This window comes from Rhodnius prolixus, unplaced genomic scaffold, assembly GCF_049639745.1.
Source record: "Rhodnius prolixus isolate KJV_2025 unplaced genomic scaffold, Rpr scaffold_5, whole genome shotgun sequence".
NCBI lineage: Eukaryota > Metazoa > Arthropoda > Insecta > Hemiptera > Reduviidae > Rhodnius > Rhodnius prolixus.
Window position 1 is genome coordinate 24179626 of NW_027411624.1, and position 24995 is coordinate 24204620.

General features: G+C 29.5%; 2 protein-coding genes across 7 annotated transcripts in view; one reads left to right on the forward strand and one right to left on the reverse strand.

The window, feature by feature from the left end:
• Positions 1 to 1304: 1304 nt before the first annotated feature.
• On the reverse strand, positions 1305 to 13119 carry LOC141458961 (solute carrier family 25 member 16-like). The gene is made up of 7 exons (XM_074137604.1): positions 12810 to 13119; positions 12523 to 12615; positions 11566 to 11699; positions 10443 to 10628; positions 9644 to 9800; positions 9075 to 9216; positions 1305 to 6611 (listed from the first exon to the last, which is right to left on the reverse strand). The coding sequence occupies exons 1-7, from the start codon at positions 12868 to 12870 to the stop codon at positions 6437 to 6439; spliced, it is 948 nt and encodes a 315-aa protein (XP_073993705.1). The 5' UTR covers positions 12871 to 13119; the 3' UTR covers positions 1305 to 6436.
• A 553-nt stretch (positions 13120 to 13672) lies between these two features.
• Positions 13673 to 24995, forward strand: part of TpnC25D (Troponin C at 25D) — a 37989-nt gene continuing 26666 nt past the window's right edge. For 2 of the 6 annotated variants that reach the window (XM_074137609.1, XM_074137610.1), the window contains exons 1-6: positions 13710 to 14142; positions 16124 to 16355; positions 18287 to 18456; positions 22229 to 22333; positions 23177 to 23408; positions 24441 to 24561. The gene's annotated coding sequence lies outside the window, so the exon portion shown is untranslated. Of the gene's footprint in view, positions 14143 to 16123; positions 16356 to 18286; positions 18457 to 21819; positions 22000 to 22228; positions 22334 to 23176; positions 23409 to 24440; positions 24562 to 24995 lie in introns of those variants that run through there. The other 4 variants (XM_074137612.1, XM_074137613.1, XM_074137611.1 and 1 more) reach the window with 3 other exon arrangements.

Genomic DNA, 24995 nt, shown 5'->3' on the forward strand with positions numbered 1-24995 from the left:
CATAGTATGTGATGTGAAATACTCATTTAACTTTCTCTTACTGCATTTTTTATTTATTTTTTTAACCGTTAGAGCACTGCCGGCCTTCGGACAGTGTACTCTCCTATCAGACAACACTGTCCACCACCGGACAGTGAGCTTTTAGAAGCTCCTAGGAAGAGAAAATCTAAGGGTCAGCAGCTGGATTCGAACCTAGATCTCCGCGTGGCAGTCTAATACACTAACCGCATAGCTAATACACACACTTTCCATGACATCTGTTGAGTAGACAGAGAAGGATGGTTGGGCCAATATTACACTCATAGATTAGCATATGGTGAGTGCAAACATGTTGATATCTCAGTTTTCACATTTTTGTGGGTTAGGCCACTATTGCGCTGAGCGCCTCAATTATAAAATTACAACTTTCTTCAACAAATTAAATGTTAAAAATTGTAAAGTCCAAATATGAGTGGCAAGATTGTAGGCACGTTTCTGGACGATAGAGCCACTATCATCTTTATCACCAATCATTTTTCTACTTGTAAATACGCACATTCTCAACAAAAAAAAAAAGAAAAAAAAAGTTAATCTGAAATAGAGTACAAAACATTTTAGAGTAATGGGAAAACCATTATCTCAGTTAGTTCGCCGAACAGTCCAAGAGAAAGATAATGGATTGCTAGCTACATTCCTATGTAAATTTATCTTTAACATCTTTTCCTAATACATTAAATATGGTTTAGATGTCCTTCGATTTACAGCAAAGTAAACTTTGTTTCACTCATCTTAATTACTTGAAGACCAACGAGGGGTTAATTCTATTTATGTGGCACGAGTTCCAATGCAATAGATCTTAGGAAGTCAACGTATGTATTGCAAAAGAATACACAATAAGTTATCGAAATCTATTTAATCCTATCCAAGGTTACTGGTACGTGCCCGTGTTCAGATATACTCTTTTAAGTGAAAAATTCGTGTTAAGCCATGCTAAGCTAGTGCACACTTGTACATAAGTAATACTGTTAAGGTTCTTATTGATTACATAAAAACCAAAACATTAAAATTGCAATAACGTTAATTTATTTTTTTCGTAACTTAATAAATATTGCTATTCGCACTGAAGCTAGGAAACTCAATATTTTTGTAATAATTCCATCTTTAAATGGTAAATAAATGCATGATAGAGAATAAAATCACCAATTAACTGGGAAATCGGAAAAAGACAAGTAAATCCTGAAGTTTTTCATTTTACCCACAAGTAAACATTTTTAGAATCAACTGGTTCAAATTATATGGATAATTTAAAATAAATAAAAAAAGAGTCAATTTCATAAAATCTTCTTTAATAATTGCAAGAAGTTGACAGAGTAAATAAATAAATAAATAAACATAATAAATAAAATCAATAATATTAAAAATTGTACACCTAAAACGAAATTGGTTTTTTGATTCAGAATTACATTGAAACATAACAAAATCAAATAATTTAAATAATTTCTACGAAGAAAAATAACCAATTTCAAAGGACTATAGAATTGCAACTAAATCTATTTTAAAATCGATTGAAATAGAATTTTTTTCAAATTTTGTTTCTACTGTGATGCATCTAAAGTGACCACTTCGTAAAATTTCCAAAACACCAGAATTGAAGTATTTAAAGATCACCAACTTTTGTAATGGATAAAATCAAAAGATTATTTCACCACATGTAAATTGATTGGTGGTATCTATCTGAAACTATCTATGAAGTTACATTTACATAAATTCTAATAATTTTTAGCGGTATGTCAAAATAAGTGATTTAAATCTAGGATATTTGATTAAAAATCAAATCATTGGTATTTGTACAGGTAAAGCTAATATTGGGTATATTGCCCAATAGTTCTCTACAAGTTGTAAATTTCGAAACTTAAAAATAACATAATTTAATACAATAATAAAAAGTAATGCATATAGCGGGGATTATCTGTCTTTTCAAAGATTATCTTGGCTTTATTATAAATCCCTACTAGAATTCAGAATAACAAAACCATCTTTCACTGATAGCACCAAAGAATCGCATATTACTCACAGGTCTGCAGAGACAGTTGATGTGCTACAATTTCAGATTAGAATACCCACTACCAAAGTTATCCCATTCGCACACACTTTAACAGAGGTATACATAATATGGAGCCACTCTTTGATTAGTGTAGGTTTCTTTCTGTCCCATTGAATATTAACATGTACAACGAAATGAAATTGAATAATAATGCAGTAAAGTATTCCGTAATTTTTTCTAATAAGGTCACAACGGATCTTATTAGAACTATTGAGATAGTTACTAAATCATTTATTATTACGACTGCTGTTATTTTTTGCTTAATATATGGTCATCTTTTTCAATTTGCTGGGTTTACTATTCAAGTTGCATTGCTCAATATAGTGCAAGATTTGAAATCAATAATATTGCTTAACCTTAGTCATGTCTGAGTTTCCTTACTCTTTGGTAGGCTACAGTTTTTTTTACCTATCAAAAAAAGCATTTTTTTGGAAAGTATAATTTTATTTCAGATTGGGAATTAATTAAAGCACTGCAAAGTGGTCACTTCTAAAGCCGGCCTTACATTAGGACCTCATTTTTGGGACAAATACCCATTTATTCGTAAATACTATGTATATAGTAATGAGAAAAAAAAATATTTTGGGGGGAAAGGGCCAATAGCACACAGCGCTTTCATTTTACTGAATAAATTATGGACAAATTATAAAATTATAAAAAAAAAAAAAAAAAATTTACAACTGAAATAATCACAATTTGGTTGCAAAAACTGAATTAACAATGAAATGAAATTTACCTCACTGTATATAAAGCACTGATTTTTAAACTCAAAATATGGTTCTTAAATTTTTTTTAAATCAGATTAGGTTAAGGATCATTTCTACTTGTGAAATTCTCCAAATTGATTCTGAAGACGTTCATTGAGAATTATAAAAACAAATTTAATATATTTACATAGCTTTCCAAAGTTTAATTAAAATTAATATACTATTTTTATTTGTTTAACAGCAGAATCCTGTAAACGAGAAACATGTTTTCGTTTTTTTTTTTTTGGCGCATCAACAGCTGAGGTCATTAGCGCCCGGAGCTTTTTCCAGTGCACTGCCGGCCTCCGGACAGTGTTCTCTCGTTACAGACAACACTGTCCATCACCGGACAGTGAGCTGTAAGAAGCTCCTAGGAAGAGAAAATCTAAGGGTCAGCTGCTGGATTCGAACCCGGGACCTCCGCGTGGGAGTCCAGTATGCTAACCTCATAGCTAATCCCTTCCCTACATGTTTTCGTGAATGTACTGTTAAATAACAGTAAAATATGAAACTACTGTTAATTTTTAAAGTTACTGTAAACAAAGTAATCATAAGAGATACAAAATATTTATTGATGTAATTTACCTGTTTTAATCAACGTTCACTAGTTTATTCTATGAGAATAATAAGTCAAAAAATTATTAATATAAATAATTTACTAGCAAGAGCAAGTAAAAAAATAAGTACAATCCAGAATTAACAACCTAACTTTAAGTATCAATAAAATCGAAACAATTTTGAAAATATCGTGAACCTAATTAATTTTTCTAAATAGAGTCAATACGAGTAAAAATATTTATGCAGCTCAACTATTTGGTATTATAATGGCAGTGATAAAAACAAAATTAAGCAAATGGTCAACTTCTATAAATAGTTCTTTCATAAAAGTAAAAACTGTGAAAATGAGTATAATATTTGATAATACTTCTTCAAAGGACTCTATTAACCAGGCAATTTCAAACAATTTCAGTATTCAACATTAGCAAATAAAATATGCTTTAAGAAATCCGTTTTAATTTAAACAAATATGGGGATTGGATAAATCATTAAAAAAATTAAATTCTTTTCTAAGAGGATTGACTCTTACGAATAAACAGCCGGAGCCTTGGCCTAATGATTACTATTGGTAAGATACAGATTAAGAATAAGATAAACGGAAGTATACCTTGACATAATGACAACCCTAAAAAAATTGAATCTCCATTATGAGATTGGAGAGAAATTCCAGTAAAAAAAATAATCGGTGAGTCATCTCTCATCGAATAACTGAATGCGAATTATTAATTAAGTCCATAATGTTAGTACATCAGCCTTGGTAATCTGTCTGATCAATTACAATCCAGTTTCAGTTTCAATTAGAAAGGTTCACTAGGAACATCATAAATAGGGAGCCCAAAAAATAATAGCATCAGAAAGGAACTTTGAGAAAGTAATTATAAGATCGCTAAGCTTCAATATTACCAAACTCGATCATAAAATGTTGATTCATTACCGTAATAGAACGTCTGCAATTATACGAACTTTAAAGAATGAAAAGAATCAGCTATGAGGGTGATAGATGATACCTTTGAGGATAATAGCAGCAAGAGGCCTGTTAAGAAATTGTACAGTCTTGTAGCGAATAAGTTTGATAAGTTTGTTGGAACCGGTATAACATCTGCAATTGTTTGGAGTATAAAAAAAAGCCAACAGATTTTTGGCAATTGACAAGAAAATGGTTAGAACGCGTCTTATCATTGCACTAGCAAAGCAACGATCCGAAGTATTAGAACCAACCTAGTAAATCCTTTATCCTTTCCTGTATGCTCAAATTTGTATAAGTAACAAGGTGCTGCTTTATTACTGTAATATTTTTAATATCACCGCACTTAACTTTAAGGGTAAAAGCACTCATCTTTACTCATATCAATCTCTATTTTCTAAAGCACATTTCAAGAATAATCTAACCTGTAATTTGCAGCTTAATAATAATCTGAATATCTTGTATATTTACAAAGATATTTTCGAAAAACGTACAACAGATTTTTTCCTTAAAAAAAAAATACTGATAAAATGGAATGCTATTAAAAAATTATTATTTGAAAGCTCCAAAACCCACAGCACTTTTTTTACCCCAACAAAAAACATTTTGACAAAACAAATGTTACTCCGAAACTATGAAACAAAACTGTAATCTAAAAACAAAAACATGTCTAAAATTATTAATTTTTTTGCAAGCAAAGTTAATTTGAACGGATCCAAACAATTTATTAATTCTATAAAACATTCTTTTTAGATATATTAAGTAACAAAGCTAATAATAGTTAAATAACCAAAAACTCAGTAATTCCTATTTAAGGTGACTGATACTTAGAATAAATAATTTATCTGGAGGACTACATAATTACGTACGCGTACATTTTGTAACAGAGGTCCCAACAATGTTTTGAAAATGTTACATTAAATGCAAGTTAAAATAATTTGCTTAGAAGCGATAACCTTTTAGAGGCTGTTACAGAGGAAATACATATGTATATAAACATATGTTATATGTGTATATAAAGATAAAGATTTCATTACTGAAGGAAATATGTCGATACACAACTACGATTCATTGTGACTAATTAAATCCTTCTAATCGACAACCTGTTTCACACATTTTGTCAATGAACTTTATGCGGGTTGTGTTATTGTACAATTACTGTCGCTTGCTTCTAGGCCGACTTCTGCAGCATTTTTTTTTTTTTGCAAGGTCAAAGCAGACCGTATAAGACAATTTCACAAGCTATCCTATATTTACGCCAAAAATAATAGGTTTCTGTCCCGCGTATGTACACTTATATAAAGAATTGGTCTACGTTTCATAAGACTACCAACTTTTATTGATCATGTTGAATCCAAAAAAAAAATCTTATTTGCATTACAGGAGAGATATTATCAATAACCATTCCTTTTCATACAACTTTACAAAAAGAAAGCTGTATGAGTGCAGGTAAATAAAAAAAATATCACGTTAACATGTTTTAAATCCTCACCCATTTAAATTAAAGACAATTAGTTCAGCAATACAAATCTGTCGCGCCGTAGTACCCCATTACAAACTGTTTACAAAACATTTCGGGCTCTTTTATCCTCTGATCTATCCCTAACCAGTAAAATAATAACAATAATAATAAAAATAATAATAGTAATAATAATAATAATAATAACAAATATTAACGAATCAACAGTTAAGTCAAAAAGTTTAGAACTATAATTCACACATATCACAGACCACAGATCTGTCTGCCAAAAATAACAAAATATTTATTTTAATACAAAAATACTCTAGATAAAAATTCTTTCTTTTATTATTTTAAATCTTGCATTCATAAAACATTCCGACATAAACAAAACAACAGAGCTGCGTCAAGAATCGTCGTTAATTATATCTATCAACACAGGTTTCCTGTCTTTATTTTAAGAGAGATACGGTTTTATAATAAAACATTAAAAATAATAATACAAATTTGGTTTTTGTCGTAATTCCATTCTTGTCAAAAAAAAAAAAGATAAAAAGTATTATTGAGAATATTAAAAAGTTATTAGATGAATGGATCACAGACACAAAGTTATAAAAAATATTTGGTTAAAATTTTAGACCAGTATCTAAATTTAAAGCTTGTTTCATTAATTCATATACAGAGAAAGATACAGCTACCATTGGCATCGCACGTAAATAATTGATACTCATGCCTCTGTACAGTCCACGAAATACGCCATTCTCTTTGTAGATCAGCACTAAGGTTTTTACCATGCCCATACTGCAAATAACATTACCATTTCAACAGAAAATCGTAAAAGAGACCGCAAGTAATGCAAAAAAGCAAACTAAAGTTAAACAAAACACACGATTTTTAAAATACAAAGAATAAGATAAATATAAATGTTTTACTTACCAGAGAACATCCATTTGTTACCTTAAGTATAATTTAAAAAAATTTCAAAGACCAAAAACAAAACAAAAAGCTACCCTCTGCGGGATAGTGTTAAAGGAACAAGTAAGTGGGTTCTAGCTACATTATGCCATGCTCAAATGTCTCAAAAGATGTAATTAAGTCACCTCAATTTGTTGAGGACTTGTCAACAAAACTATTAAAGAAAATAGTGCATCAAACAACTGGAATAGAAAATAGTAGTAATCAAAAACCGAAAAAAAATTCCGGGCGGGAATTAGACTATTAGCACGTCCCTTAAATTTAAATGATATAAAAAATGTGGGATATTTTCTAATCTTTGTAATCCAACATTAGCTGAGAAAAACCAGCTCGCTCTTCCATAATTCCCCAAATCGACTATTTTCACAAAAAAATGTATTATTGTTCTAATGTTACATAGGCGCCACGGTAGCCGAGCGGTTAGAGGTGAGACCTGTAAAGCTAATTTGTATTGTGGTACTGGGTTCGATTCCTCGATCTAAGGCCTTGGATTTTATTTAATGGTTAATAAAAGAAATTTACAGTAAAGTATGTTTGCTAGTCGCTTCTGTCCACGACACCTATTTGGTAGTTGGACGTAAAGCCTGCCTCAAAAAAGTAGGCAATTACTTTACTTCTATTGCTACAGGCAGCACTTCAAACAAAAGAACATCCGTGTTAAGAAACAGCGATTTATTTTTAGCGCAATACGAACGATTAAATATTTTCAAAAAATGTTACTAATAATCCAGGGTACAAAGGATCTGCTTTCATAATATTTCAAATATAGGTTTCCATCTATCAAAACGACAAAGCGTTGGTTTAATGCGGTTTTTGAAGAAACATTGAAGAACTTAAAATTTAAAGTTTGAAGAATATTGGCTTTTGTTTTATTCGACTTTTCTTAAAACTTAAACTAACTAATTGTGCATAATTTATCTGCAGTTGTTGAATAAATATACTATTGAACTGCATAATTATTAAATGATTGTTTAGACTTTAAAGGAACATATCAGTTCTAGAATGCTTAAAATCAATAATAACCTCAGAAAAATATTCTTAATAAGGAAGTTAAGCTATTGTTAAGTTGAAAATAAAAAGCATAAAAAACTAGTTTTGATGGATACAGTTCCAATTCATGGGACGGGGGTTCTTGTGTTCTTGCAAATCCTGAGATTATTTAACTAGCTACATAACTACACACAGAAGCATCTACACCCCTAAGTGTATTCATACTTGAAAATGAAGGAAGAAACGAACGTATATTAAGCTGAGCTGGAGTACCTGTGTTCAGAGAAGGTCACATTAACTAGGCCCTTAGAATGAATGATATTTAGGCTTCAAACTAAGTTCACTTTAAAACAAATGTCTTAGCCTTTACTAACTCAGCATAATATAAGTTCCTTCTTTCTCTAATGATGGTCTGCAGGCCGATTCAGCGTTAACATTTTTGATGGGTACTTTGCTTTATTTTAGTGTAGTGAATAATTATATTCACCTGAAGCTACCTTCACAACGATTTATCAATATTTATTTAAAATTCATTTGGAGACTTGAAAAATCTACTGTTACCGAAAATACTTAATACTTGAAGCAATAAGGGAAAGTGGAATCATAATTTTTTCTAAACAAGGAAAATAGCAGGGAAATATAAAAGCTATTTCACAACATAAAAACACCAGTAAACATAATAAATTAATAAATAGATATATATAAATTAACTATAAATATATTAACTAAATATAAATATATAATAAAATTAAATATTAAAATAAAAATATATTTAACTTACTCGCTACAATCAAAGGAAATTACCATCATCGTACATGAAAAAAACAAAAATAAAATAGAAACATTAATTATAAAGGAACTGAATCTGACTATAGGAGTCTTGTTAACTACGATGCCTTGGATGACAAATCTACTAATCAATACTATCTTCAATATCATTGAGCTTCACAAAACTAAACAATAACTGAGATTTTATCCACCTAGCCTCTTGATTTGGACTGGTTTCGAACTTGAACGTTTAATAAATTAACTTTTTCAACATTCTACTTAAACCAATCTTTGAGGATGGTTAAAGATTAGAAACCTGTCAGAACCAAGAGAGAAACGGTTGCTATGATGGATACATCAAACATCTTTTAGGTGCTTCGCTTAAATAATTACAAGTACTTATAATAAACATATAAACGTAACATTAACAACATCGTTAAATTATATAACATTCATGCAAAAAATAAAAATAAATAAAGCTTGAATTTGTTGTCATTAATAAACTTACAACAACAACAACAACAAACTTACCCAAATTTTTTTGTTTCAGGTGACATCATGGCAAGCTGCATTCGTCTACGAGTCACGTCCATCGGATATGCAAAACTCTGCGCAATCGAACCGGCCAGACCACCGCACATCAGTTTAGCAGGCACTAACAATACTAGGCCTCCTGTAAACCAAAAGATATATTATACATACTTATGTATACAAATCATTTGTTAAGTATGGGTTGATCTCAATTATGAAATTAATTTTCAGAGAGGAGAAAGAAGTAATAGAAATTGAAATTTTACAACCAGTACTAACGTAAGTCCGAAATTTATTGTAAGTAGCAATTAGTTCAACTAATTTACTTTAAATTTGACAACCAAAAGACATAACTCTACTGAAACGGAAAAATTAAAAACATTTGCATATTACCCAGAATCACATAAAAAGCCATTTTCTTTAAAAATTAAGAAAAATAAATAAAACGTCAACGACCTCTCAGTTGACGCGCCTTAAATTATATATAATAATAATAATAATAAGAGCTATAAGATTCTGGTAAAAATAAAATAAAAAAATTCAATTCAGTTATATAAATAAGAGTTTACCTGTGTTTCTTGAAGATTTTGCACAGGTAATATCTGGAGCGTATACCATGCAAACCATTTTCAGCATTTCAAAACAGTAGAAGGAAAGTCCTGCATATGGTATCATTCCGCATATTGTGGGCACAAAACCTCTATACAGACCACGCAATCCACCTTCCTAATATAACACATACATTCTATTTTAACAATAAAAAAGATCATTTATCTGTTGCAAGAAGAAAATTAATCTATATTACTGTTTGTTAAAATCGCTATTAAATCCCGTAAAGAAATTGCCTAAATGTACTTTAAAAAACTTTAAAATTCTCTTTAAATTCTAGAAATTCGATATATTGTAAATTGAAAGTTATTTTACATAACATTGAAGTTTGTTAGAATGTCGCCCATCAAGAACTTTTTTTTACACTAAGGACTCTTTTCCTGCCTTGAGTCGTAAATGAAAACCGAATAACTAAGAAAAGCTTTGCAATGAATTCGTATGTAGCAAGATTACCATCCTCACGAATCAAACAATAATCATATGAAATACTAAAATAAATTCGTATTTTAATTGCCAGGTACATTTTTCAAATTAATTAGATTTAAAATCAATCAACATTTGAGACAATGGATATTTTGTTGGAATACAAATTTAAGAAAGAATTATTTATTACATATTTCTGTATCTATAATAAAGATTCAAAATATTCCACAAATATATGGAACATTTCAAAACGTAGAATACATGGTATAAATACATGGAAATATTTTATATACGCAGTCGCAATGAAAATAACTCCCAAGACAAAATTAAAAATACCTGACGAAAAATGGAAGTAGCTGCGTGAACTATGCCAGAATAAGCTTCATCGCCGGTCACTTGGAAAGCAAGTCGTGCTCTAATAGTATCTAAAGGATATGTGAGCAAAACTGCAGTAGCCCCAGCACTAGAACCTGCCAGAAGTTTTCCTAGGTGGTTATGACTGCCCAACATTTTGCTAAATACCTGTAATTTAAAATATGTAAAATAATGGAAATTATATGTTTTCATTTTAAATTATCTTTAACAAAAAAGTTTCTTTTATTCGCCACTTAACTACACAGCTCATGTTTTTGGCCTTTAAACTGCTCTGAATTAATAATTGTTGCATTTTATTAATCTGGTTCAACTTGTTTGCCTCAAACGAAAACAAGGTCTAAATTGTTAATAATGTAATCTTATCTATAAATAAAAAGCCGATTCTACTTAATCTTTGTAATTAATTTGTAAATAAGTAAAATTCTAGATAATTATTTTTTTTTTCAGTACTGTTTCATACAAAATAAAAATTCCCTCTAAATGTGTTGATTAAAAGAATCGTCAATTATTGCGTCATATCAGTATGAAACAAAATTAAAAATTAATGTTTCAAAGCTGATTTAAAGAGAAATCAAAGTTCAAAAATCAAATAATTAATCTACATGGTTACTAACCAAGTTATTAATCTATACGTTCAGTGCACATATGTTTCTTTAGTAAACAAGAACAAGCGTCACACTTGATAATTTTTCTTATTTCATTTTTTTTTCTTTCTGTGTTTATTGAACTAGTGACGTAAAATCATAGCATTTGGGATCAAAAGATTTTTGGTGATGCAAATACTTTTACTGAATGATCTTTTTAACTAGATAACCAATTACTAGATAAAATCTCATAAAAAAAATCGGCAGAACTATGATTATCTAGTCTTGCGAAAGAAAATAGGATTTCGGTCAATCATAACCGTACTTTAACTGTTTAAAAAATGATCTAGCTTGCTCATCATTAGCAGTTCCAATTCAAAATAAATAAGATAATGAATGCTCCAAGATATATTAATAAATGATAACGATGCTCATAAAATATGATTGTTTAAATAATTAAAATTATTTTCTTTTAGTAGTAATGTAACAATATAACTCACTTGTGTATACAGTTCAAACGATGTAAACTGGGTTGCAGCGTATGGAAAAACACGAACCATTTGAGCGCCATTCCCTTTATACAAGGCCAACAATGATTCTCTTTGCACTATTTTCTTTATGCCAGTAAATACACCTGTAAAAAATTCATTTATCTATTTTTGGCCACACTCAAGAAAATTCTGTTGTGGAAATGATTTACGTACACCTTAAGGAACCTCTACAACTTTCTAGGGTGCTCGCTTACACACTCATTTCAGTACAGGTCAAGGGTTCTCACACTTATAAGTGAGGTATACTATAAGTATAGAAGACAAGATTACAAAGAAAAATATATTTACCACAAAAAAAAAAAAAATTCTATATTTTCATTATTGAAGAGATAGTGTTGAAAAGCATTCGGGAAGTATGAAATATTAATTACAATTGTTTTTCAGTTATGTTTTCGTTGTGAAAGTACTATTAATTATCAGCAACTTGAATTTTAAAATCTTAAATTGATTGACGTAAACACAATTGGTTTATGTAATGGCTTATATTCAAGTTACTGAATTTTAAAAGTTGTGGTTGTAAATAGAGTATGTAAATAAAAAATAATTTCTATAAGATTTTCAAATGTGCTTTCAATTATAGACATAATAAGTTGTTATTATGTACACAACAGTACTCGTTCAAATATAAAAAATTTTTGATAGATTTGGGAATCCCTGAAGAGCCTAGATAAAAAATTATGTATTCAACAAGAAGATGTGCACAACTAACTTCAGCAATACTATCGCTCACACCTCTATATTAAGCACTAGATATCTTTATCCTACTAGAAAATGTAAAAGCTGATATTCAAAACAAGTATAATTTGAGATTGACAGTGTGTTTCGCATTCAGTATGGTACTTCACTCACTCAAAAAAAGCTCTTTTAAGTTTTTTGAAACAAATATTTTAAGCGATTAACACCTACCTAGATTACTGTAGTGGCTGTTATGAGCTTGAAATAAAATTTTTATTCTATCCAGTGGGGCAACAGTTGTTTTAGAACACATTCCTGCTATCCCTGAAATAAAATGAAAAATATTTACTCTTAAATACCTGTTGACTGTTCATTAAACATTTATTACACTTTTCTGATATTAAAAAATGTCAATAAAACTTTTTAAACTAATGTTAGTTCCTAAAGAAGATAAAATATTAAACAAGAGTGCACAGCGTTTCAGACTATATGCATGTTAACAATTTTTTATTTCCTACCTCCAGCTAACAGAGACTTAACTATAAAATCAAAATTTCTTTCTTGTGCCTGGACTGACATCTCTATTTTTTACTTGTGTATATTTTACAATTAAATTTAGATGTAACTAGTTTTCGAAAAAACAAAGAATTATTGAAATACTATTGTGTAAGTACTGGCAGCCTAAAAGAGCTGTCAGGTAGGGAAAAGAAAGTGGAAAATACTTATATAACTTTCACATTGCTATCAGCCTTACAACCTAATTTACCTCCCCATGGCCCTATCCCCGTGGACTAAACTAATAACCGAACATTAGAAACGTGAAGAAAAAAGAGACAAAAAATGAAGATAAGAAGCAAGTTAACCAATACACAATTCAAAAACTATCGTTCTCTTTTGTGCACGTAATTTAATGTAATTCTTATATATTAGTTTATGGTTTTTAGCAATTTAATAAAAATAAATATTTAAGAAAACAGCATGATCCAACAACATTCAAACCAAATTTTAATTCTAGCGGTAGCCCCGTACAATTTTTAAGTCAGTTTCAGAATCTTCTAATAACTTTTTTAAAAGTACTTTTTTAACATGCTGTGATAATATAGGCTTACAATTTCTTCGTCTGATGAAAGAAAGGAATTTCTAAATAATACAGTATTTTCATTATTTATTAAAGTATATCAAGAAGATTGTAGTTCTAGCATTCCAGAAGCTAAAGCATTGTTTCATTAACATTTCTCAGATTAATATTAATTATGTCCAATAATTATCTGAGCAATATTTCATTGCAATAAAGTTACTGCATGTTTTAGTATTACCTTTACCTCTAACTTTAATTGTTTTACACTTCTCAACAAGATCAGGTTACTCGTAAGTTTTCAGGGTATGAGAAAACATTGTTTTCTTTATTATATCACTTGTTTTCTTTCTTAGTTAGAGGATATTCATTTTACTTGTTTCCTTTCACAATAAAAATTTTAATACTCGTAATTGAATGTATGTTTAGTAAAGATTCAGTGGAAACGTTGCTGGTGCTCATACATGGTTTAATTTATTGTCCTGAAATAGGATTCTTTCTCCTTTTATAGGTTGAAAGACATTTACTTGGAAAAGCGGATATAGTAGCCTAAATGATTCGGTTACATAGAGAAGACACCTTTCAATAGATTCCCAATAAAGCTGCTAACTGGAGAAAAATTAAGGACAACAGACAAAAGGCCATGTGGAGTAAGAAGTATGTGGCGATGCAATACAGCTGAAGACCTTGACTAATGTTTGAAACTAATTGATGAGGTCTCAGGAGCTTTTTTGTTTAGGACTGTCAAGTACCGTTTCGTTAAGTAGAAATAAATCGTAAGTTCTCAAAATAATTTTTGTCCTGAAAACCATTTTAAGAATTTGTTATTTTTAGCCCAATTTCTTTTAAATAGTTCTAGACATTTCTTTTTTAATTATATAAGATTTTCTGTATTACTCTAAAGAATGGTCGGCCTTTTACTTCAACATTGATCTAATTTTTCAGAAAAAGTTTCATTTTCAATGATACCTTTAAAATAAACGATGTAATTTTCGGTTCTTTACAGCAATACCAACATCCTATAAAAACTCAACATTAACAAATCCTTGTAAACATCATCAGCCGAAATAAATTTTGACTTTCTAATTTAATATACTAATTTCATATGAATACTTTATGTTTTAAAACTAAAAACTTCATAAATTAACTTTATGAATAAGCAAAATTATGGAAGTTTTAATATATATTCGGCTTCTTTTAGTGTATGACACATTTTTGTCTTTTTGATATTGGATTGTTTTCGTCAAAGTAAAGTAATCGCAGCCTCTTTTTTCAGGCGGGGCTTAACGTCCCGGCAATTAATTAAGTGTCATGCTTTACTATTTTAACACTTTTTTTTACAAATAAAAAGCTGGAGATCACCCACTTACAAATCCACGCTTCGTAACCAATAGACCAACAGCCGGTTGGTCAAATTGATTAGAATATGCAGGGCCGAATTTTCCTAAAGGCTAACTAGGCATATCTATACCACCCCGAAACCTTAGCGATACTCAATAAGCATAACAACTTGCGCAAGAGTTTACTGGCTATGTAATCTTAATTTCAGAGAAGTAACAAGTATTAAACATTAAGTATATAGTGAATAAAACTGATCTAACAACTTTGCAGTTGGAAGGTGTAAGCGTAGTTAATATTGGTGTTAAAAAAACAACAATATAAAACAAAAAAAACGCTTTTTTATTATTATATTTTTGCATAAAATAAGGCAAATCAGAAATATATTGCCAGTAAATTAAATTGCGTGAGAGAATAAAGAAATCTCTAGTCGAAAGTAAAGAAAATTGAAAATTAGTATTTCATTTTAGACTGTAACGTTCGCTTCTGATGTTTGTTTCATCTGAAATTCGTCTAACAATAGTGCAATTTTACTGATGCGCTTTTTCAGTTTTTCTCGATTTTCTCAAAAATGGCTCCAACAATTCATTTCATTTACTATTTACCTTCCTTTTCAAATCTATCGGTTTAAATAAATATTTATTTAAAACAATTATTTCTGAGAAATCTCAATGTTTTATTTTGATAAAGGAAGGAAGTGAAGGTGCAAGTTCAAGGAAGATGACGGGTCACTTGCTACCTGTTCTTTGTCTGACTATTATAAATCTTAGCCAGAACCTTGAAACTAAAACTTAGTCGCTTTATTTTTTGGGTGATCACTTTGCTGTAATTTCAAGAAAATAGTAAAATTAGGAAGATTTTAGCACTTAATTGCGATATAAGAATGTTTTTTTACTCCTTCCATCAGCTATTTTTATCAGGTGCAACTTATTTTTAAATGAAAAGAGTTTGGCCACTTCCTATATACTTATTATAATACGATTAACTTGTGTCAATGTACAACTTTTATGCCTGAACAAAAAACGTTAAAAATTGCCCAAACACTGGTCAAAAATTAGTTTATACTACAGCTGTGTTACTACAAAGACTGACGCTAAGACTGATGTGAGACAAGAGATGCTACACGACCATTATGACTGATAGACTTTTCTCTACACGATTTGATTTTGAAGTTTCAAAATATCTAGAAATCCACAATCATTACTCATTTGTCTTGAAATTTATCATTCCATGAATGGTTTTCCATTTGTTCGTTTTTTAATTTAACAGATTTCTTTTTTGATTAAGTAGTTTTTGAATCATGGGAATTTTGGCAGCTTGTCTTACAATTTCACATTGTTATTATTATTCTTTCTTTTTTTTTTATTAAAAAAAAATGTATTAAGATGATGACGCAAACTCTTTATTTATGAATAACAGGTAAGCAATAAACCTGTGGAAAAGAGCGTCACGATAACCAAAGAGTTCTCCAAACTGAGGAACAAGGACATCATTGAAGAAGCCGATGCAGCTAAGAGAGGCGCCGTGAAAACTGTCCCTCTGAAGACTCTACAGCAACAGTAGCAACAGCAGTAGCACTTTCTAGGAGTGTTCACTTCGATGACCCAATCTCTGATCGTGAAGAAGGATAAGAAGAAAAGATAATAATTTGGTAAAGAAGTTTTTACATATTCTGATCAAATTTTTAAGTTGGGTCTTATACTGGTCTTGTAAATCTTGTAAATTAGAGAAAAAAACATTTCTTTACCACTTCGTTTTGCCAGGTTTATAGTGAGTGACTTCAGTTGGCTGCTAACCTTAGACTTTCTCTTCCTAGGAACTTTTTACAGTTCACAATTCGGTGAAAGAAAGTGTTGTCAACGAGAGATCACTGTGCAGAGACAGTGCACTAAAGGAAAGGTCCGGGAGACCTCGGATGTTGACGAGCTTAAAAAAAATAAAACCGTTTTAGAACGGTTGGTTTTCAATGTTGGCATTAAATGGAAGTATTAGCGAAGTATACTCTATCAATAATAATAATAATCTACCCTTTAAGATTGGGTAGAAGTGTTATTGTAGACAGAGAACCCATTACTCTTCAATATTCAATGACTACTCTCAAACCTGCAGTTTTTACAGTCTTCATGAAAAATTTTATGTACTTCAATTTATTTATTTGAAATATTTATGTTTTCAATTTATTTATTTGAAATATTTATGTTTTCAATTTATTTATTTGAAATATTTATGTTTTCAATTTATTTATTTGAAATATTTATGTTTTCAATTTATTTATTTGAAATATTTATGTTTTCAATTTATTTATTTGAAATATTTATGTTTTCAATTTATTTATTTGAAATATTTATGTTTTCAATTTATTTATTTGAAATATTTATGTTTTCTCTTCATGACGTCTAATTTCAAATGAAATCTTATTTAAATTTATTTTGTAATTAATGTTTTACTTATTGTTTTTAAGTTTTCCTTTCATATAATTTTTTGTTTTATTCGATGATGAAGTTTAATTTGAGGAGTCCATAGTTATATTAAGATCAATTGTTAAGTCTTTTTTATTTTATATTGTTTGATTAAGTGTCCAGAACTGCTTAAGTTACTCACTCAATATTCTTAAGCTTCTTAAGAAATAAAGTACATTAATAATAGTTACTCAAGTTGAAAGTTTTTAGCGGCCTCTAACGCATTCTACAGGAATTTTTTATAATCTGCCGTATCTAAAAGTCCCAATAAAAAGTGAAATACTTTCTTTTCTTTTTCTAAATTGATTTTGTTTTTTCAAGTAATTGGAAATTTATAATTTTTCTCACATTTCACATCTTCTAAATTAGCCGTGTTAGAACGTGAAATTATTTAAGAATGCCATAATTCATCTAATGACTTAAAAGAGATACATTTAAAGGATTTTGCAGTAATTGATATTCAACCAACTGTACCAAATATACCGATGTAAAGTTCGAATGAAAAAAATTGGCATAACTGTACTTTTTTTTTATTAAAAAAATCAACTAAAATCAAAACATTTTTCAATTGAAAGTGCGCTATACTTCTGTAATTACCAACCTCTTTTGTTCGAATTTAATCGCAGTTTTTGTTTTGTTTTTTGAACAACTGCGAAACCAATCATAGTTTTGGAATAATAGTTCATAGCATAGAAATAGTTCATGTAATTCATTGTCTAAGTAATCTTTGAATTATTGTAAGTTAATAACAACTTGTTTTATCTAAAAGATTATATTATTACTTTTCTGTTCTTATTTTCCTCACAAAGTTTACCATAAAATGAAATTCCATTTAAATTTTAAAATGAAGTTTCATTTAAACGAATATACGTTGATTTCATAATTGATCTATTGCGCCCAATGTTGAAAGATGGTTCTACTCACACCGATAATAGAAGATAAGGAGAATTATCGAGAAAATGAGCCCATTCCTGGAAGAAATCGAAAACAGGAAATAAAGTATGGTTCGGCCGTATTAAAAGAATGCCAGAAATTAGAATAATGCAAAATATAACAATTTAGATCTCTGATTGTTTTTATTGGTCTTTAATTAATTGATTTTTTTTTTTTTTTAATTCTTTAGACCGAGAAAATCTCAACTATACCAAGATCTTTAAAAAAACAAACATTAAGTCCTGATTCTGAGTACGCGACAACTGCGTAGTTGGAAAAGTGGAACGGCAAGCCTAGATTGCTAAGTATTGGGATCGATTCCCGCGGTCCTGCTGGTGTACTTTACATTTTTCTCTCTGGGTAAGAATATATATATATTATTACTGTTATTTATAGTTTTATTTAGGAGGCATTTAGCATTTTTCTGCCGACCTCTGGATTGTGTTTTGTCGTTGAAAACTTGACTTGAAGTTGATCAATGAACTCTTAAATTTACATCAAGAAAAAAACAAATATAAGAGGTCTGAATAAACTAGTAAATAAACAAAAACAAACCCAATTTTAGATAGATTATGTCAGCGGTTAATTTCAATATTTCAGCAAAAAGGATGCTCCATTTTATCACAAGTTTACTGACCTTTTTTTTTTCGCTCTTTTGCCTTAACAAGAATTTATTTACTCATATTTGTTCTTCAGAATGTTTTTCGTAAATTGAGCAATCAACTCAGTTATTTTTAAATGGTTTTACAACTTTATCTTATACAAACCACAATAAAGTGTGATGGCTTCACTCTTCCTTGCTGATAATTTATATATTGATAGCTCTGTTCAATGTTATATGAAATATTATAATTGCTTAAAAAGATTCTAACATTCGTATGAGAAAAAGTGTATTTTTCTACTTTATTTGCTTTTCAAAATTCGGGCTTTTCAAACTTCGCATGGATACTGAATTACGAAATTTTGATCGCAAAATGTATTTGAAATCTTTAAATTTCCTTCCTAGGAGCTGCTTACAGCTCACTGTTCGGTGATGGACAGTGTTGTCTGTAACGAGAGAACACTGTCCGGAGGCCGGCAGTGCACTGAAAAAAGTTCCAGGCGCCAATAACCATAGATGTTGACTCGCCTTAAATCATTAAAAAAAATCTTTAAATGTAAAAATTACAGCTTACATAAATGTAAGGCGATTGGCGTCCGGATCATATTGTCTGCCTCCGAACACTGAGCTAAAAAATCTCACCGGAATTTCCGCATGGAAATCCAGTGCGCTAACACAGAGCTGATTCCTTTCCTACAGAGACTAGTATTAAGAGTGAAACACTAAATGCCATTCGAAATCATTAGCAATAAGTGCAATTATGTACATATATACTAGTAGATTACTGCAACTGATGCTAATGTAAAAAAAAAAATCTAATAAAAACTTGTTTGTTTGGGTTTTTCAAGAATACATATAACGTATTACTACGTAAATATAATTCAATTTCTAGTTTAACTAACTTTGAATATTTCATCAGCCAATTTTTTTTATTACTAATAATTTCAAGTGGCATTTAGTTTACATTTTCACTCTTAATATTTTATTAATTTTTTTTTTAACATTAAAAAACATTCTCGTTTGCAGATCATATAAATGATTAGACCTTGCTGTTTAATCACGTAAATCATCGAAAGTATTATTTGTTTTGCTTCTTGACAGAAACAGCTGACTAGCTAAAATATAAAAGCTATGAAATCATCTAATGATACTTTAAACAAATTAATTTATGACAAAACAGCTGAATTTTATCTTTAGTTTCAAAATAAATTAAGATTTATTTTACTCTCCACATACCAAAGATGTTTTTATTCTATATATTTTGAAAGAAATACAAGATAAAATAATCTTTGACCAAGCTATCATATAATACGATGAAAAATAGAATTTGGAAATTTTGGAATTGATTTTCGATATTGAATTTCACTTTTCAAGGTTCCTATAATTAGAAAAAGTGGTTAAAAAAGAAATGTTTGATCCAAATATCTCAAAAACGGATATTTGCAGTGAACTCAAACTTTATGTACATATCTTTTGGTTATCAAAACGATCATAACTTAGTGTTTAAAATCCTTCAACCAGTACTCAATGGATTGTCCTTTCATTTAAGGTTTTATTGAAAATGTCTCCTACAAATTTTCTTTTAACTTCGAATATTCATATAGCATTAAAATGTATTGCTAGAACATCAATATTGAAGATAAATGATTCTTTTTATAAGGTTGAGGTACGGACCAATAATTTTTTTTATTATTTGTTTTTAAGTTAATAGAATAGCCCGTACTTTGAACTCTGTAGCAAAAAATACTTTGTTACTACATATATGAATTTTCCTTCTAAACTTAAATTTTGAATCGTTGTAGGAATTAACATACTCACCAAATTAAATCACAAGTAAGGCTATGAAAAATTTAATTTAAATGAAAAGTATGATTTTTCCGCTCATTTTTTTTTAATTGTGTGATTTAAATGCTAACCTTTAAATGTCATCTCTGAGGCTGATTGTTAAGGAAAGAAAATTCTTTATTTCTCAAATGACGCCTGTTAGCAGTAGACGTTTATAAAGGTTACGAGGTTTGGCCAAAATTAATTAAGAATTATTTAGTTACATGTAAATGGCCTAGATACGATATATAGTGGTATAGATTTTTATTTCTAGTCTTGACCAAGGTTTTTATTAATTTCTCATTGTGAAAGTATATTATAGTAAGTTAACAAGTTCTCTGCCTCCGACCAGAAAATCGGCAGATGGACCAGAAGGAATTAATTAATAATATTTTAAACAAAAAAAATCATAAAGTCCTTAACTTGTTTTATTGCTTAATTACGCCGTGCATGATGGTGACATAGCATCTGCCATACGAATTCTCGCACCCTATATCCATTATTACCCATTATTTGTTATGCTACTACGCAAAGGATCTCTTTACTTGCAAGACATTCATATATTCTGAACGACTTCAGATCCTAAGATGATGGGACGTTCGAAATGTTTTTCTTTAAGAATTTTGTAGATATTATTTTATTTTTTTTGTGTACAAAATTTTAATTTGAATAAATAAAATAATTCATTACAAATGCAAAGTATTTTTTGTTTGATGTAGGAGCTATAAAGAATAAGTAAAAAAGGGTACAAACATATGTTCATCAAAAAATAGAACTACCGCTTGCAGTACCCCTTGGGTTTTTAAAAGAAAATAAAAGGGAACGGTTGTTCTTTGTATTTAGCTAAAGCTTCCGTTAGTAAATTAAAAAACTGTCATACAATTTTATCTAGACCAATTTAATATGGTCGGTGTTTCAAGGAATCAAAAATAAATACATACACGTTATTAAAGTTAATGTCAGTTATTTTATCACACACGAAGTGAGAACACTTTTTGTCTATTGTTATTATTATCTAATGGGGAAATTGATATATTGAAAACAAAAAGTAATCAGCTCTTCCTAAAGCTGTGAACAAAGAAAGATAGGGAGAGTGAGAGGGTGTGAGTGATGTGAAGCGATTGTTAAGGTCAGCCTTGACGGCGGTGGAAGGTTTAGATGTCTGGAGGAAGTTCCTATATTCTCCTGAAACGTGTACTCACAGCCGCTACATAGAGAAGCCTGAACAGGCTAAGTGTTATTATTTACCCTCTACAGGTTATGAGAAATATCCCTGAATACTATCGTCGCTTTTTTTAAACTGCGTGCTAAAAATCGAGGATAACTGCTTTAAATATTCTTTACAATTTATCTCCGTTTGGACTTCTTCAACCTTCTTATTGCTGTTTCACATCACGCTTTTATCACTACCTATTAGGAATTTTAGATTTAAGTTAGGCTAGCAGGGAAACAATGTAGGCGAGCATTTCATGAAAATGGTAGAGATGAAAATGAATAATTTTTTATTTATACATACCGATTAATCGTTCCAATTCTTACACTAAAAAATAAATGTTTTTCTTTTATAAAATGATAGGTCTGTAGAGCTAGATAATATCGTTGATTTTTTAAATTTTTCTTTTAACCTCACTTGCCATGTAGTCTTTAAAATCCCTTTAGTCAATGATCTTAAGAAAACTCATTTTCTCAAATTTCATTCTTTTACAGCTACTCATCCCAGAGTAGAAGGCTTCGCAGTCTACACTTATAATGAAAGCAGTGTAATAAGCGTTCACGATATTGGAGTGCATTTTCCAATCCAACATCCTGACAGTAAGTTACTTACTATTTTTCTTTCTTTTTTTATGTATTTTATTTTTTGTTTTAAAATTAATAATCATTTTATCATCTATTCATTAGGAAGAGAATTTGCTCGCCTTTGCATGTATATATTATTACATTCTGCAATCTAATTAGTAAAAAAAAAAAAATTGAGGAAGTTAGCGGGTGGTAAAGTTAATGAAATATTGTTTACAGAAAATATAATGTCATTGGGACAAAACAAATAAGTTTGCACTATCTCCAAGAGACAGGGTAATTGTCAGTCGCTTGTTGTTCCGGCAGTACTACTGATATCAATATAAAAAATATCAAAATAATAACAATTTTATTCATTAAATATTTACATATTATACTTATATCCGTTTATATAAAAATTCAAGGATCAATATGTTATATATAAAAAGAAAATATTGTCGATTATTGCTTTTTAAACTTAATTGTTTGATGACTTGGTGAAAAAATATTACACTTTGGTACAAAATAAAACGATGGCCGTTCCTGGTGTTTATTCTTTTATTATTACTTAGGTAAGTTTACTTCCTGGCCGAGTTTACATTTCCCGATATCATTCTCGGTCGTTAACTTGGGACAGAACATTATACTAAGGTTGCTTAAAGTTAGTCTGTGTTGGTATAAAATACGAGGACGGCTTGTGGTACAAGTTAACTGTGTAAACTTCCCTTTCACAGTTACATTGCATTTCTCTAATAATACTTTTTTTATTTGATATGTAACATTTGATAAATATTATTTATTATCTGTTCTTTATTAGATTTTAATAAAATTATTTTCATTGAAAGAAAACGAATTCAATTTAATTATTCTGTATTTTAGTTTATAAATCATTATAGAGAAGTTCACATCTAGTGTGTTTAAGAATCTGAACAGAAAACAGTTTCTTTGAAGATTGGATAAAAATATATAGAAGTTTAAAAAAGGACATTAAGTATGAGAATACTCTTGAATAAATGAAAACACAGAATAAACAATATATTTTCATAAGTGGTGGTTAATACGCTTTGGAAATGGTTTAGTTATACTTTGTTTTTCTCCACAGACACTTGTGGTAAGCAAATCTGAGCCGTATTTTTTAGTTAGATTGTACAGTTATATAGATCACCATTTCATTGAAAGAATATGAAAAGAATATAATCTCATCAAAAAACAACCGTGAACACTCTCACACCTATTCTTAGAGTTGTGATTACTTAAATTTTCTACAATGCAGCTGTAAAACTTCAATAGTCTAAGTGACTATTTTCAAATAGCTAACTTACAAGAACATGAAGCTCACCAACATGTAACATTATTTTTTTGGTTTATACGATATATTGCAATCTAATTAAATACAGAAAATTGTTGAAGTGAGTAGTAGATTATACCAATCTACAATTTTATCAAAATTCAACCTCTCTTACAATTCTAGAGGAGTGAAACAATCAAGGCGGAAAAGGTAGTAGCAGCTACCCAGAATCAATTTTATAACGTGTACCTAAAATAAACCAAATTTTTGTTTACATTTTGATGGATAGAATCTTCCTATTTGATTTGTTTGGTTTTTTCTAAGCAATTTGGCAAATTGAAAATTTCAAGAGCCTACTTTTAGAAAAAGACATTGGCCTAGTTTTCTTATGATCCTAATGCTTTTAAGCTCTCTAGAATGCAAAAAATAAATTGTGTGTGTATACAAGCTGTCTCAAAAGAGCTCAATTGGTATTCCGTTTTACTACTATTGTTGATTTCAAAAAAAAGATCTTGTCCAAAATCTACAAAGCGATTTTCTCGAAATTATGATTACCAATAAACTTAGTTTACTATTCATCTACCGTAGTTTATACTAGCCAGATGACTTTTCTTTTAAATCTGTTACATTTTGGCGTGCAGCTGTGATAATTTTTTTGTCTTAGGAGCTCTTTTTTTATTATTATTTTGCTATTTTCTATTCCGTTACATGTATAGTATCATATAAACATTGCTAACATCTCAAAGTTTAGAAAAATCGGAAAAACCAAAAAAGATATTTTCAGGATAGCTTTTTTAAATTTTATTTCTTTTTCTTTACTCTATTATATATAATGTAACATTTTTTATTTTACAGTAAAAGTGATATCAAGAGATTTCTGTCTACTTCAAAATCTGGAACAAAGAATTCAAACGGTATTTGATGACTAATGGAATACACTATGAACTATTAGGGATTTCCTTATGTCTGCAATATTGTTAGTAATTGTACTGTTTTTTTGACATTTGAAGAAGATCTACCAATTATAATAGCAATAATTGTAGTAGTCAAAAGTCTTATGAGCGTTTAAATTATGCTCTTTTCGTAAGTTACATGCAATCAGAAATTTCGCTGAAATATTTCTCGTCACTCCTGGATAATTTTATTGGAAGAAAATGTTTTATGTTTTATTTTCAACTATGTTCTAGTCATAAAAAGTTAAACAAAAAAAAAAAGAGAAAAGAAATATTTGTTTAAATCATGGCAGTAAATATTAAGTGTGTCAGGGTGATATCGGGCGGATAATGCAAACAACAACTGAGTTGTTAGATACCGTGTCAATAGTATATAAATTTTATTTTAATCTTTATCACTCATATGGTACGATATGTCATATCCGATAGAAGCATACCCTCTCATTACTTATGGATC

What these genes read in the sequence shown, in the direction of transcription:
- LOC141458961 (XM_074137604.1), bottom strand. Translation starts at nt 12,870, where the DNA reads ATGTCAGTCCAGGCACAAGAAAGAAATTTTGATTTTATAGTTAAGTCT. An exon ending in CAGCCACTACAGTAATCTAG is followed by an intron (nt 11,700 to 12,522) that starts GTAGGTGTTAAT and finishes AATTTTTTACAG; the next exon opens with GTGTATTTACTGGCATAAAG. An exon ending in CTACTTCCATTTTTCGTCAG is followed by an intron (nt 9,801 to 10,442) that starts GTATTTTTAATT and finishes GTGTTATATTAG; the next exon opens with GAAGGTGGATTGCGTGGTCT.